General features: G+C 39.5%; 1 protein-coding gene across 2 annotated transcripts in view; it reads right to left on the bottom strand.

Annotated features, from left to right (window-relative positions):
* The window catches only part of SYNJ2 (synaptojanin 2), a 70,517-nt gene that overhangs the window by 39,031 nt on the left and 15,000 nt on the right, over positions 1–16,486 (bottom strand). For both annotated transcript variants that reach the window (XM_050894399.1, XM_050894400.1), the window contains exons 3-4: positions 9,921–10,191; positions 7,212–7,437 (exon numbers count right to left, since the gene is read on the bottom strand). In XM_050894399.1, coding sequence (XP_050750356.1) covers positions 7,212–7,437; positions 9,921–10,191 — 497 coding nt within the window. The remainder of the gene's footprint in view (positions 1–7,211; positions 7,438–9,920; positions 10,192–16,486) is intronic.

Raw genomic sequence — 16,486 nt, 5'->3', positions numbered from 1 at the left:
GACAAATACAGACAAAGCTTTATATGAAGTAAAATTCGGCCACTCAAACAGCTTGCTACAGAGGATCAGTTTTCTTTACAATCTTCTGGAACGTCCCTGTTTCCATAACTAACTGCAAAGTCAACAGCTCAAGTATCTCTTTGGCCAGCTCTTTTAGAAGTCCCAGTTGCAAATTCTCTAGACCCACTGATTAAAAGATAATAATAATAATTCTAATTTTAATACCTGCAGCTTAACACCTTCCTGAGCTACAGTTTACATGGAAAGTATTTCATCAGTTACAGACCATGAATATATAACCTGCCTTCTTTATGCCAAATACAGAAGAAAAATACTGACCAAACATTTCTGCCTTTCTGCATTAACAGATGCTCATATTTCCACTTATTAGTGATTCAACATCATAAGAGTTAACAGATGTTTGTTACTACTATCACTTACATTTTCTGTTCACTGGTTTTCACCCATTACCTCTTCTAACTGTTTTCTGCTCTATTAAGCTGTCCATTTGGAGAACTGAACAACAACAACAACAACAAAATCAAACTATTTGGGGATCATTCCTGTGATCTAAACAGGAAGCCCACACCTGATGTGATGGGCTGGGGGGTCCTCTGTCAGGATGAGGTCTAATAAAGAACTCCTTTATGACAATAGGGCATTTTAAAGAAACAGACATTTTTATGCACATTGCCATGGAGCTTTTAGAAATTCAGATGAGGTTTTTGAACTGGGAGCATGACCTCTCCAACACAGTCATTCACAAGAAAGTTCTCCACATTAGCACATATTTTTTTTCTTTTCAGTTACAGGGCTCATCATTCTGTTCTCTGGAGCAATTCTGTGGTCTTTCACAATCCTCTCAACCTCATTCTCGTGACCCAGATGAATCCAAAATTATTTTCTTCCAAGCTGCCAGTGAGTTGGAAAAAGACCTAGTGTTTTTTAATGAGTGGGAGAATAACACTATTTTCTGCAAGTCATTCCTTCCTAAACAGACTGTAACCATTTCATTAAGCATTACAACTGTGCAAATCTTCCCTGAATTTCAGCAATACCCACTATCCTTCATTCACCACTCCATGGAACATGACCTCTGATCTTGACATTGCCTTCCACTATGTATGCCCCTTGACCTTACAATAATAGTGGCAACAGCCTTCCTACCAGCAGACTTGTTAAGCGAGCAGGTTGAAAGACTGAGACTAAGAAGACTTTCCAGTTCAGGAATGGACATAATCTTAACACCCATATACACTATAAGAAACCGCATCTGTTAAAATCTTAAATAAGCACTGATAATACATCCAGGTTAAAATTACACTCATAAGTAAAAGATTCCAACTTTGTTGCTTATGCAATTCCAGCATTTATGTATGGATAAGTACAGAATTTCTTTTCTCATATTCTTCCAAGCCTTGATCATTTTTTTGTTCACAATGTCATGTTTTCTACAAGCACATATCTGTCCCACTTTTTTGTTGTTCTAGTTTTGACTTTATTACCCTGTCCTCTAGCAGAACCACTTCTCTTATTCTAAGGCACTACACAAAAGATGAACAGTTCTTTAAGAAAAGAAACTTAAAGAAAAAAAACCAGCACTTTATTTCCAGAATTTTCCTGTCCTCTGTTTTCCTTAACTCATGGACAAGAAATACATCCAAGAAGATCACACCAGTTTTTCTCTAAAAGTTCAATAACAATCAGTTACATTTTGGACAACACTTTGTCAATAGGGTTGATACTGCTAAATCTCTGTCTTTGGCTTCATAAAACTATTGTGGAGTCTTAACTTTTGTCTTAGATCCAAAATGACAGCAAGTTGTTGCCTACTTGCCCCAAGGAAAATGTTCATTCCTATCAAATCCTCAAAACACTTGAGGACTACTTCATTAACCTCAAAGGGTCTGCCCCATAGAACAATCCAATCTAGTTAGCTGGATGGATTTTCAGACACATCTCCTGTAGTTTCCCATCAGATGACATAACAGCAACTGGATACTTAACCCATGTGGAGAACCTCCTTGCCTTGATAACAGATTGCTTGTCCTCTGACCTCTGGTGTTAGAAATTGCCATGTTTTTCTTTCAACTTCTGTTGTCTTAGACTCTTTTTGTGGTATCTTTCTCTGACTCCAGGATCAAGGGGGATAGTGCTGACAGTTCAAGAGGATGTTTCTCAATCTTTCTCTTCTGTTGTATAGGGCCAGACCTTGCCCCTGTTATCCAAGGACCTTTCCTGGTAACACAAGCTTCATGCACAGGTACTGCTAGTAAGCTTCTGAGCAAGAAGCAAACATCTACGTCAACCAGCTGGTGTTCTAATCCCAGCGTGCTGTGCCTATTCATTGCTTGGAATAATTTATTCACTAATCTCCATCACTTAGCTTCATTAGAAGGAAATAATTATCCAGTCCCAACTTCAAACAGCAAAATTCATTACAGACTCAAGGGGTACACAGAGACACAGTCCATAATGAAATGGATACTCACATGGCTTGTTCTGGGATCCCCAGCTCTGCCACACAACCCACAAAAAGCATGGATAACAGATGGCCAGAACATACCTCTCCATGAGTCCCTTTAGCTCAGACCACGGGATCCAAGGATACACTTGCCAAAATAATCCTCTTTGCCCTGCCTGGGGCCATACTAAATCTTGATCCAGAAAATAAATTAACCACATGATTGCATCCATTCCTCTCCTGGAGAGCTATCCAACATGGTCTAGGAGTTATTGTGAAATAGGGATCATTTTTCTTAATCCATGCCCGACATTTTTTTCTTAAACTGGAAGAAAGGAAAGGTTAATCCAAATTCATGACATTTCCTTTTAATGCCTTGTCAAGGTTTCCATTTTCTTTATTGAACAGTTCCATGAAGAAGAAAACAACTGAAACCATTCATTTATCTTTGGTAAATTAGTTGTTCCCCGTAAGTCACACACTAAGATATTAGGAGTTTAGCACGATTCTTTGGAGGATAACTGGGGGAGGAGCTGAAACGTAAACAGTGACAGGCACACAAACTGAATGAAGAAAGCACGCTTGTTTCTCAACGCTATCAGCAGAAAAGAATTAAAAGAATGCGATACAGTCTCAACTTTAAGGGATTACTAGGGGAGGAAGAAAGGGTGAAGGGAAACATTTAAGCTATCACTGGGAAACAGAGACTGATTTTAAAACTACTTGAGGATTAACTGCGACACTGCAAGTAGAAAGGGCTACCATCCCATTACAAAATACTGGCAGCAAATCTGGAAGTACACGTTAGAGGGATTTCAAAAAAGCCCTCTTTTCTCTTCCCTTCCTATTTTGTTTTTTCTTAAGTGTTTCCTACCATTTTTTCTTTATTCTTTTTTCTTTGTAAAGATGCAAGCCAAATGCTCAAATATCTGGAAGATCTACTAGTAGCTTTTTTTTTTTTTGAAAAGCAAAAGTGAAGTGAGATATTTAACTTTTTCCCCCTTCTTCTCAAACACTGTGAGTCACAGCAGTTAAGTGAGCCCACAAAAAAATGACTCATTGCAGAGCTAAAATGCCACACAGCTAACTCAGTGGGAGACAAAAGCATACCATCTATGCATAAAAGAGCTGCCTGGAGATAAGACTAATTGTTTCTCCCTCTTCTAAAACCAGAAAAATGTTAGAAGTAATTCCTACAAAGGGGGGAAAAAGTCTTGGCTTTTCAGAATCCTAGGGTGCTATTTATCCATGAAAGCACACAGCCAGCATGCTATTATACTGTACAGGCTGCAGCAAATGGAAACAAAATGTTATTTAGCCAAGATATTACCTCATAGGCGATTAGTCAGTAGTCTACTATGAAAGTAGGAGAGAGTTTATTCTAGGACTCTTCCTTCCTAATGGTAAGCGGATGCCAGCTTGAACTGGATCTCAGGCATCCCAGTGGTTAGCTCAACTTTGCTTTCTTAGGGCATGCAGCTTGGTAAAACTGGTGTTTATCACCATTAGCAACAGCAACCTTCTTTTCTCCTTTAAAAACAAAAACACACAACCCTTTAAAACTACAAACCATTGTTATCATTTTCAACCTACTCAAGCCTTTCACCCTATAACCATTTAACTCTTGCACTTTTCCTTACCCAACCACAATACACTCAAAAGCCTTCAGTCCTCCCACTTCATGGCAGCCCGTGGCTGAATGGGAACAAAGCACAGCAGTTCCTGTGAAGAGCCTGACCCAGCCCCATCTAAGGGGAGCATTAGCAACGAAGTACTGTTTTGCCACTCACCAGGAGCCAATCCTCAGGTTTTCTGCTGGGATGCAAAGGCCATCTTATTTTTCATGCTAATCATTTGCAACACAATGTATTCCAGGAATATAATTAAATAGAATGAGTTACTTCCGACCCAACCAGTGAGCAGGATAGCAGAAGCATTTCCCATAATTAGACAACTGCTAAGTGCAGTGCCGCAAACATGAGACTGATCTGAAAGAAAGCTGACAACCCTTTCTAACATTTTCTTTCCCCTGCATTTCAGCAAGAGAACATTCTTCAAATCCTGAGTAATGTACTTTGCACTAATGCTCAAGAGAAGGCACTCAACTAAAATAGCAGACGGTACCAAGTTATTACTTAAAATGTCTTATGTCCCTTCTTCTGTTCCCAAGTTCCAGGGGAAAATTCCACTTTTCGGTGAGCAGACCTATCTGCATCTCCTAATGCACTGACTGACTTTCTAGAAAGATGTAGATGTTGCAGGACTTGACTTGCAGTTGCCTTGGAGCAGAGGCACAAAAGAGAATTATCAGCAGAGAATTCAGAGGCTGACATTAGAGACTCAAGCACTGCAGGGGAAGAGTTTGGCATCCAACAAACAGAATTTGTAGAAGCCTGAACACTAAGTGGAAAGCTGCCAGGCCAGCCTACTGAAAATGCAGGCAAACCAGGAAAAGGAGGGACATGAGCAAAAAGCCACCCATATCCCTGATGAGACTCTGACCACTGGGCAAAAAGTCACACATGTAACATTATGCATGCTTTGAGCGTGTCTGGGGGATCAAAGTTCACCAGCAGACTGGGGAATACCAATCGGCAACTCCTCCAGGCGTTCTGCTGAGCAGCACAGCACTGTCAAGTCTAAGGTAGCTCTACATGTGTCCTTAGCCAGAACCAGGTGAAGATATTAAAGCTGTACCATCAAGGCAACATCTTAGAGGAAATTCTGAAAGTACCCAAACATTGCTGGATTTTGGACAAACAGGCGCCTGAAGGCATGCCTGCCTCATGCAGTGGGATAACAGAAAGGACAGCACTGAGTGTGAGCTGCTACACTCACACAATGCCATGAGGAAACTGTACTGCTAAAGTATGGGCGCTTTTGAGGGGGGATGTCACCCTCAGCAGTCAGGCACAGTCCTACAGTGACACAGCTATAGCTCTTCTGGAATAAGTAATGACACAGCTAGCTTAAGTATCTCTATGCTACACTCACTGTGTCATGTAGAGATGTCTCACCAGCCTCCCCTTATGAGCAGCACATAAGCAATCTGCTTTCATTGTACGTGCCCCTACATATATAGACACATACATACACTTACAAAAAGAATCTACGCTACACACATAGTTTTGTAGATCTGCCCAGAAGACGCTGAGAACAACCAAATTTTAGGAGCAGATCCTTGTCCTTTGTTGAAAACTACTATCAGTTATTTATCTATTCTGCTTATAGAGACATCCATTTCTGCACGATGGTTCTGACTGCTAGTCATTACTACTTCTATTCAAAAAGAAAAAGGTGATTATACTTGAAAAAGAAAGCACTCATTTCAGCTGGCACAGAAGATTTCAGATTCTTCAGGGTCTACTGCTTTTTGTTCACTTTCAAGGTAGTAAGCTAAACCATGTGTAATAAAAACAGCTGACTGTTATTGTGTTTGGCTGTGTCAATCAAGGGAGCCTGCTGAATGCATTTCACCCATATACTTTGTCTCAGCATCAGCTGGAAATAAGGTTTTTACATGTATGTATAAAAACTGTGTCATACGACCTCTCACTTGAGAGAATCCCCCACAAAGCAAAGGGGAATATAAAGCAAAGTCTCTTCCAAAAGGAGTTGCACTGGAATTTGCCTGACTCTGAGAAGATGATGTTTTTTCTCCATTTCCTTTACTAGCAAAAGATGATTTGACTCCCAGTGAACACAGCTCCTTTGCTGGGCAGCTTCCTCTTAACTAGAATGATATATTTGAGCACTGAGAGTTGTTCTTCACCATAGCACAACATACACTACCTACCTTCTATAAATGTTGTCCTCACCGGTCTGCAAAAGTCCTGTGAAGCAGGAAGTTAATAATCACCCTCACTTATAGCTGAAAAACTTACTGTACAAAGAAGTGACGGCTTCAATCCAATAAGGCAGACAGGAATAACTTGAAACATGAATATTTATGATTATAAGATTTTATATGATTCTAAGTGACTTCCTTAGAGCCAAAAGCAAATCTCAGCTCTAGTCTTTGCTGAAAATCACGCCCAGCATCCCTAACCAAACTCTCTCTTACATCAGTGTAGACATAGTTATGCTATTGTAGTGCAAGAGACTTTCAATGGCTAGCCCAGCAAATCTGGTGGCATGGGCTAACAGAGATACTTAAAATGAATTAAAGAGAAACGAAGTGTAGAGACCATTACCTTATAGAAAATCTTTCAAACTATTTCTCCAACATTCTATAGCATGGGAAACACGATGAATTTTAGAAAAAATGTACTTTAAAATATATGCAGAATGTATAGAAGTGTGACATTTATTCTGGAACATTGGAAAACATTCTTTTGTTTAATACATAGGCCTCATGACTGATAATTCTAAGCAAGTTTCGTGCATTTCAGAAACTTATTGTTACACATGCTGATTTCGCATGAATTAACACACAGAGGTCTCTGAATGGTTTAAAAACCCATGTCTATATTTCACTACAATATCAAATGGACAGACTTTCACATTCAGGAAAAAAATCAAAAGTATTAGTGAAAATTGTGTGCATGGAAAAGCCAGAAACACAGAAAAAGAACAGATTGCAAAGAAATGCTTAATGGGCAAGAACAAATAGATCTGTCATGCAATAATACTTTAAATACTCTTGGAAAAAACACTTGCTGAACTCCTTTAATTCTTGTTGGAAATTCTGCCCCAATTAAACTTGAGTGGACTGAATTATTCAAAGCTATTGGATACATCCACTTACCTGCTCTGTCTCAACGAAGTTAGACACATGTCCATCATCATCGACCCCTCGAATGTGAAACCGGACACCAGCTCTCTCACAGCTGATGCGAGAGATGAGGCAGGCTTTCGCCTTCTTGTGGGAAGCATAAACAGTGCGAATGTCCACTACACCACAGATCACTTTCAGCAACCAGTCAGAGCAGTTCACCTGGTTGTGTTTGAAGGGCACATGCAATAGCTGGTTCCTGAAAGGTTCAACAACATACAGATACATTACTGAATAAAATAAGACAGACAGGCATGGGTGCCACCCCACAGCAATCACTAATTTAAGCAATTGATGTTTTGTTACCCCTTTTCTGTTGTACCTTCACTTTACCCAAAACCAGGAAACAATTGGGAAGAAATCCTTGTGAACTACTACAGTGAACAGAACATGGCAAATTTTGATAGCACAGCTACCCCCAAGGTGCTGTCCTTATATCTTGTACCTCTCTCTTTTAAATTCGGATGAAAACATCACCTCTTTCAGCTCCAGAAATACATTTATATTTAGTAATCTTTTTCATAAATTACAGTGCTGTCAAGCTAATTACTTTTTGAACAGTACTGCCCAGACCTTAGCATACACTACAGGATGAAGAGCCACTTTAAAATCCACCAGGATTTTTGGGAAAATTTTTCCAAGCAGAAACTGGGCCCATAAGTCAATGGAGATAATGCAAAAAGTGCTACTAAAATTAAGAGAATGTCTGTTTTAAACCTCAATTTATTTTAAGATCAACAACCCAAGAAACTTATCATGCCTGGTTAACATTGCTAGTTAAACCTATCACGCCTGGTTAACATCTGCTAGTCTCTTCTATTATGATGGTTTTCCTCATTTAATTTTTCAAAATGTGCCTTTAGTCACAGAAGAGGGCCAAGAAAATCCCTTTTATGATCATTTATTGCTCAACAGCAGATCTGTACAAGAGTTACTACACCTAGCGAAACCCCTGAGGAATTGTTCTTCTAGAGTACAGCATTTCTCTGAAAAAGGTGCAAGTAATTCTTACATTTTTAAACTAAACATGTAACTGAAAAAGCAGCTCTAAAACAATTTGTGGTATCTCTTCCACCTCTTTCTCCTAGCTCTACTCACAGAGGAAGTCCTCACTCAGACAAATTCCAGTAGAATTTTTTTGTTGTTGCAGTTCATTTAACAGGCAGTTTGTGTTGCTTATAACTAAGGTCATCTGACTCTTTTCATCATGTAACTATTTATCCCATTGTTTACTTTTCTCAAGCATCTATTGTTTGGTCTGAAATTTCCCATATCACATAGCTGCCTCAAGATAAATTTTCTTTGGAATATCTTTTTGCCCTAAATGTGATGTTGTCACCATTCATCTCTGTTCTACAACACACAGGAGAATGGAACCTCTTCAAGGGCTACTTCTAGATTAGCCAGAAGCAGCAAAGAAGGAAAGTTCAAATACTTATCTTCCAAGAAGAAAAGTTTCAAAAGACAGTACAGGTAAAAAGAGTTGCTTTAAAGGTTGTTTCTTTATTAAGGGATACTGCCACCTTAGGAGTTTCATCACTGGAACACAGCTCATTTGTGCCATGTGTCTGACTCGACATGCTTGGTGAGCTTTTTGAGAGGGATGCATAATTAGCACAGTTGAATGCAAGTTTTATATATTTCTCTTCTGAGTTAAACTCAAAATACTAGATCCTACCAGTGAAAATCACATCATATCTAGAAAGATTATTTAGCCTGAATGAACTGCTCTCTCATGTTTATTTACCATCCCTTATGAACTTTTTTGCTTATTTAATATTCACCTACTTTGGCCCACAAGACTTATCACACATTCTAGCAGCACACCCACATTTAGCTCTGCCAGTTATTTTCCACCTACATCATATAACCCTCGTTTATTTCCAGTACAGCTATGTTTCCTGTGTGACTATCTTTTTGTTTAAAAACAAAAAAACGAGGGTATAGGAATTCAAGCATTCTTCCAGAACTTGTAAAGCAAACAAACTGAATTACATCAATAGTGAACCCACCTAGGGAAGACAAAACCCAGCACTGTGCGTTTTCCTTTCCACTCAACCAATACTTCCCACAACAAGAAATACTTTTTCTTTGCTTTATAAGCACAAGAAAGTAAGAAGTACAGAGCAGTGTATCACAGGAGTTTCCTTCTATACAACATATATTTACACTGAGCTGTAAACATATTAATATTGATGTTTTCAACATAAAAACTAGGGCACATTATTGAAACATTAAACTACAGACTTCAAACACATACACTTTTACAAAACAGAAGATACTTCAGCACAGATGATGGGATTTATGAACAGTTCAAGTGCAGGCTTCTATTAGATAACTCTTAAATCAAATTATTAAAAAGAACTGCAGGGGAAACCATGACATGTAGAGACATGTTTCTGTAGTGTGAGCAATACATCTTGTGTTTCCTTCTTAAAAGCACAAAATGTCGTTATTAGAATTGCATTTCACTATCAGGTTAATTTTAATTAAACAGAAGTTACTTGTTTGACTCAGGTTTACCATGAATTCACTAAGGCCACATGCCCTGTAAAATGACATGACAATGAAATGAAAGGAGGTGCACCTGAAATTCATATGTTCATTTCCCTTTGAGAATCTTTGACCAATAAGTTACAGGTGGAGATGACAGAAGACTTTGGTATAACATGCAGTACTAACCAGAAGAACGAGTTACCAGATTCATAGTGGTTATCACCCTGCTTCTGAGCCCGCACAGTCAGGTCAAAGTTTGAGCCTGCATTAGGACAGGAGAAATAGAACATCCCAGAGTTCAGTATTTTCTTCAAGGTGGTAACGCGCTCCTCTTCCTTGGTTTCTTCCTGGAGAGGACAGAAATCTGTTGCAGTAATTTTGTAAACTTCAGCGTCCAGGATTTTTCCCACCGACGTACAGCCTGTCACCAGGACCAGAAAGTGCAGCCGAGTGTTACCTAGAAGGTGATAGATAGTTACAAAAGGGTTACAGGTGGACACAGGCTATGCCGTTTCACATCAGTCCTGTCATATGCAATGCTGACAAGGCTCCAGCAGAGGCCAGTATCTTTGCTTCAGAAGAAAACAAATACAAATGACAAGCACATGGACTATGTTTGTTTACATTTCTGAATTCCTTTTGACTGCAGGTAAGTGAGTGCAATTGCATAATATTCCACAATACTTATACATTCCCATCCTTTGCTGCATTACAGTGTGTTTTTCCCACTTACTTTATGAAGTGCAATGAGCTTGGTGTTGGGACACTACTAAAAAAATCAAATTTCACCATCCTAGAGAACATACAGTTTTCATTGCATTTGACTGAAGGGAAAGGTAAAAGACTGGTCATTTATGAGATAAAGTGTATTCCTCACTATGGATTTTTCAACTGACTTCTGAATTTTAAAGATATGAAGCATTGAGATTTCTTACTGGCTTCAGCTGAAGCTGGGTGTGTTCAGCCATTCAGAAAGTTTCGGTATTACCAATTCTTGAAATTTTGCTTTTTATGTCACAAAAGAGTGTACATGATTAGATGACAACTTCAGTTATCACTAAAGGGATTCCACGTCTCATGGCTGTGAAGCAACATGTGAAACCATGAAGCAGCTGAACTTCAGGGCCCCAAAACTAAAAGATAAATTTTGAATCTTGAGAACACCACTGTAATCAGATCTCTTGTATACAGCAGGATTTCAATCTCTGCTCCTTCTCTCTGAAATGATAAAGTAATTAAGAAACAGAAGAACAATTGTTCTGAAAACACTGGTTTTGCTAGGAATAAACTGTTTGATTCACTTAAATTGGCCTCTAATGGAGCCAATGTCATCCTGTTCACTCCAGTTAGTAAGAAAAGGTGAAAATGAGCCAACATTCATTGCTCTAGCATAGCAGAAACAACAGCTGACCTGTCAAGAGCAAGCTAATTAGCTAAGGGCACAGTGACAATCTGGGACAGTATGGCTTCAGACAGCAGAAGGGAACACTTTGTAGGACCACCCTTCAACTCTCCACGGTGGCCCACTGTCCGAAAACGCAGACCAACTCTCACACAACAACCAGGTCTTTTTCTGAAACACCAGCAGGGGAGTCCTTGCTTCCAAATCACAGGCTGGCTACAGAAACTTGAGTTAGGGGTGGTTTTCAGCAGGGCCAGAATATTTGCGTAGGCACATGGGACTGGAATGGCAGGACAAGGCGGGAAATTGGATCTTATTCATTCTGTTCTGCTGACTCTAGTTTTGCATAAAGGCCAGTGTAGGTGGTATTTACTAAAAAGCTCTGTTCATCACATTCCTTTCTGTAACAAGGGTATGCTGTGTTCTCCTTCTTGAGTGTTTTTAAGAAGTACGTCTTCTGTACTTTTCTAGATGACACTGTAGTGGAGGATTAGAAATACATGAAACCTGACAGTTTATTCCTCCTTTGCACATGAGTGTGCATAATTATAAAGGATTAAGAGTAGGAGATACATCAGTTATCACCATGGTAGTTCATACCTGACTAAATACTGTCTTGCAGCCTCCAGAAGGGGTTAGGAGGAGATAGCTAATAGCTTCTGTGACTTTGGTGAAACTATGCAAAACTGATCAGCTCAAAGTAAACTTCACTCATGAGAATTTGGAAGCAATGTATAGCAACACTATTAATATGCCTTACTATCAGTCAGCTTCAGGGACAGAAAACCAGTAGTGACAGACTCAGAGAGCTGCCTGGCTGGGATGCTGAGACAAAGAATACAAGTACTTTCATTGGCTTCAGTGACCTTAAACTTTCCTGGCGATTCAGAAGAGATCGAATAAGAAAGCCAACATTAAAATAGCCAAAAAGAACAAAAATTTAATAATAGTGAGTTTGTTATCTGTGGTTCTGTCCTTTGAGGAGCTTGTAACCAGCAGAAAATAACTGCATCTAAACAAAGCAATTCTGTAGTTTAAGAAGGCAACGAGCAGGAACAAAGCATGACAGAAAGGCCAATCAAAACTACACAGTTTTGCCTTACCTAGAAACTTGCTATCCCTTAGCAGAGACTCTAGACTCTTTTTACTACCTCCTCCATTCAACCACTTACCCCCAAAATGGGAGACACATCTACACATGCAGAGGTCCAGCATCTCTACTCCCCCAAATCACTAGCTAATGAGCTCAAAAATGGTAATCACAGCTAAGAAGCTACTGCATTGTCCCTGAAGCATCACGAGATTGATGGCTTTCTGAAGCTGTAATACTCTTTCCTGCCACTGTGCAGTTACCCCAGTTACTGAGAGAGTTGGGGTTGTTCAGCCTGGAGAAGAGATGGCTCTGGGGAGACCTTATTGCAACCTTTCAATATATAAAGGGGTGTCCTGGTTTCAGCTGGGATAGAGTGAATTTTCTTCCTAGTAGCTGGTATAGTGCTGTGTTTTGGATTTAGTATGAGAATAATGTTGATAACACACTGATGTTTTCAGTTGTTGCTAAGTAGTGTTTATACTAAGTCAAGGATTTTTCAGCTTCTCGTGCCCAGCAAGAAGGCTGGAGGGGCACAAGAAGCTGGGAGGGGACACAGCCAGGACAGCTGACCCAAACTGGCCAAAGGGATATTCCATACCATATGACGTCATGCCCAGTATATAAACTGGGGGGAGTTGGCTGGGAGGGGCAGATCGCTGCTCAGGAACTAACTGAGCATCGGTCGGCGAGTGGTGAGCAATTGCATTGTGCATCACTTGTTTTGTATATTCTAATCCTTTTAGTATTATTATCGTATTATTATTATCATTATCATTATTTTTCCTTCCTTTCTGTCCTATTAAACTGTCTTTATCTCAACCCATAAGGTTTTTTTGTCAATTCCCTCCCCCATCCCACTGGGTAGGGGGAGTAAGCGAGCGGCTGCGTGGTGCTTAGTTGCCAGCTGGGGTTAAACCATGACAAGTAGGCGTATAAGAAAGATGGAGAGAGACTTTTTACTAGGGCCTGTAGTGACAGGACAAGGGGCAATGGTTTTAAACTGAAAGAGGGCAGATTTAGATTGGATACAAGGAAGAAAATTCTTACAATGAGAGTGGTGAGACACTGGAACAGGTTGCCCAGAGAAGCTGTGGATGCCCCATCCCTGGAAGTGTTCAAGGTCAAGTTGGATGGGGCTTTGAGCAACCTGTTGTCCCTGCCCATGTCAGGGAGGTTGAACTAGATGATCTTTAAAGGTCCCTTCTGACCCAAACCATTCTATGATTCTATACACACAGAATAAGTCTCTTTACAGTACTCCAAATTATGGAGCAGCCTTCATGCACTTTTCATGATGCCTTTGAACAGAGGCAGGCTGGCAAAGCAGTTCACAGTTACAGCCCAGAAAATTGGAGAAAAAGGAAGAAAAGAGATAAATAGAGTTGAGCTACGATAAAGCTAGCCTGCTTTGCCGCTTTGTCCTCCTAGACTGCTCTGTGAGCTGAGGTGGTCTACAGATCAACTCTAACCTCTCTGATTTGCTTAAATCACTCAGGATATGCTACAAAACAGCCAGAGTGCAGAAACCCTACAATAGCACAGCCCCAGCTTAACACAAATCTCTCTGACTCTGTGCCTTGGAAAAAAGTCCCAAGCCCCATCCCCTGATACCACCTTCATCCCAGGTGGTATTTGGACAGTGTCCCTGGGAATCAGCTCTGGGCCATCACTGCACTGTCTGCAGGAGGAAGATCCTTGCCCGATGTGCATGCTGCTCTTGGCACAGGGAGCAAGCTAATCATAATATCCTATCGACAGCGCTCAAGCCTGTGCCCTGCCCCAATTTATTCACAGCACAAATGTAGCCACAGGGTCCTGAGCAGAGGTAAGGCTCCCATCAGCCTTTCACCGTTTAAGAACCTCACACAGCAAAATTAATGCTACCAAAACACTACTCCGCTATTCATCTTTTAATCATGTCTCCATTAAGGTCTAAGAAATTACCACTAAGCTATACAGCTATACACAGTGAAACAAAGCTTTCCCCATCTTCCCTTCTATGCCAGCAACATCAATTTATGTCTGGGAATCTCTTCGTTCAATCCCAAGCCTTTTTTCTCACACTGTTTCCCCTCAACCCAGGTTGCCAATGTTTTTAAATATATTGATAACTACATTGGACAAGTTTGTGATGGAAATGATAACTGCGCTACCTCCACTCATGCTTTCACTTAGGCACTTTGTCAGATTGAAAATGCTATTCCAATACAACAAAAGCATTACATATCCAAATAGTACCTAATATCACAGAAACCTAACATTACCAGCCACAGGAAAACATGCTTCTGCTTATTTCCAGTCACTGAAAGTCTGATTACTATTATGGATACATTAAAGCAAAAAATTGGTCCATTTACTTCTAAATTTAAACTTTAAAAAGTCCATGTGGTTTCTTTTCTGGTATGTAAATGTCAACAAGCCATAATCTTTGCTGTTGAAAATAGATACTTAAAATGAAAACAGCTGTATCAACCACAACCCTACCTAAATGCACTTAAATTTAGGGGTAGAAATTGCTTAAATCACTTTAATCAGGATGGATGCTGCTACTGGAGCAAGTAATTTTTATAAAAAGCAAAAATAAAATCAACTTTCTCTATTTCTAAAAATTGCAGATACTAAGTTATTTGGTAATTGTTCATTCATTGCAAGGAAAATAACATTTTTAGCTGACAAGAATTTACTGAAAAATTCTTTTAGTTCCTAAACAATTCATTTTTATTATCCAGTAAATCTCACAAAAGAATGCAAGAAGTTGCATTCCTGGTTTACTACACCCACCCCCTCAAAAAAAGAAAAAAAAAAAACCAAAAACCAAACCAAACCAACAAAACAAACAAACAAACAAAAAAATCCTGCTATCAACACAACATGGAATTTCCTATGGTAGGTGGATTTGTGAGGCCATGGCACAAGAACGAGAGGATTTTTTTAAATTAAATTGGTTTTGCTGAGCAAACTGTGAAATTATCACAACGTTAATGAAATAGATCAAATTGAAACACCCAGACATTCCTTAAAGCTAGAAGGTATTTCCCCTTAAAACAATCAAGACTATTCCATGAATCCCTGCAGGCTTAACTTTTCAAAACTGCAGCTCACTACTATTTCCAATTCTGTAATTATATTAAAAATACTGCTCCTTTTAAGTTTCCAGTGAAACTCTTTTTATGCAAGTTGCACTTGAAGTACCAGGCTAACACCAATCACATAAAAAATACATTACACAGTCCAGTCAAATTCACCTGGCAGCATCATCAGGAAGCATATTATGGGGTTACAACCTTTGAAAGGAGCTAAACAGTATTCAAGGTATTTATGTTTCTTCTGTCCAGAACATCAACATGGAAAAAAAATACTAAAGTCATGAAATGAGCAGTCACCCCTTAAGTGTAAGCTCAAATAAGTCAGGAAGCTGAGTTTTAAAATGCTGGCAGTGCATCCTCAAGATCAAACAGAGAATTAACACTAAATCAATTCCCTAAAGTCAGTGGCCCTGCCAGTACTACCACTGCAGCCAGTCGACAGAGGCTCCCTGCTCTCAGGAGCGCCCTGCATATCTGGAGTGTGGACAGGCGAAACTCCAGTCTTTCTTGAAACAGGAGCCCAACAGTTCTTATCACAAAAAGTAATTAATGGAAGTACACTGGGTGGAAAATTTATGGTAATTTTCCCTTGATTTCATGTGCAGTACAGTAGCAGAAAGCATGTTATATTCAGCTGACAGCTGCAAAGTGCATGATGAATGGGGCCAGCACTAAGGCCAATAAAAAGCAACCCCAAAAAATAGAAAACTTTTTTCCTGTGAAGTGATCAAGGCTCCAGGTCTGGCTCTTACACTTCACTTTGTACCAACAATCACATCAGCTGCAGACTATTTACTGGGCCCCTCACCTTGGAAAACAAAAATTTATTTTTTTTTCTTTAACTTTTACAAGTAGTTTAATGTACAATCCTGCTTCATATTAGCCTTTCTAAACTTTACACATAGGTGAAAGTGATTTAGGAACATAAGAACTGCAACTGAAGATCACAACTGTAGAAATGTCCCTCGTTTCCTTGGGATGCAATCTGGAATGTTTTAAAGAAATCTCTGAAATAATTTTAGAGCAAGAAGTGAAGTGCTCCTTACTGATCATGCTTTCTACAGCAAAACATCTATGAAAAAGCAAGACCCACCTACAGTACTAAAGAAAAAAAATTTCTTTCAAAGCTTATGGACCAAATTTTGGTCTCAGATGATAGATGGGTATAAAT

The sequence above is a fragment of the Gymnogyps californianus genome, chromosome 3, assembly GCF_018139145.2.
Source record: "Gymnogyps californianus isolate 813 chromosome 3, ASM1813914v2, whole genome shotgun sequence".
Classification (NCBI taxonomy): domain Eukaryota; kingdom Metazoa; phylum Chordata; class Aves; order Accipitriformes; family Cathartidae; genus Gymnogyps; species Gymnogyps californianus.
The sequence above is the reverse complement of the archived record's forward strand: the minus strand, read 5'-3'. Positions and strand labels throughout refer to the sequence as shown.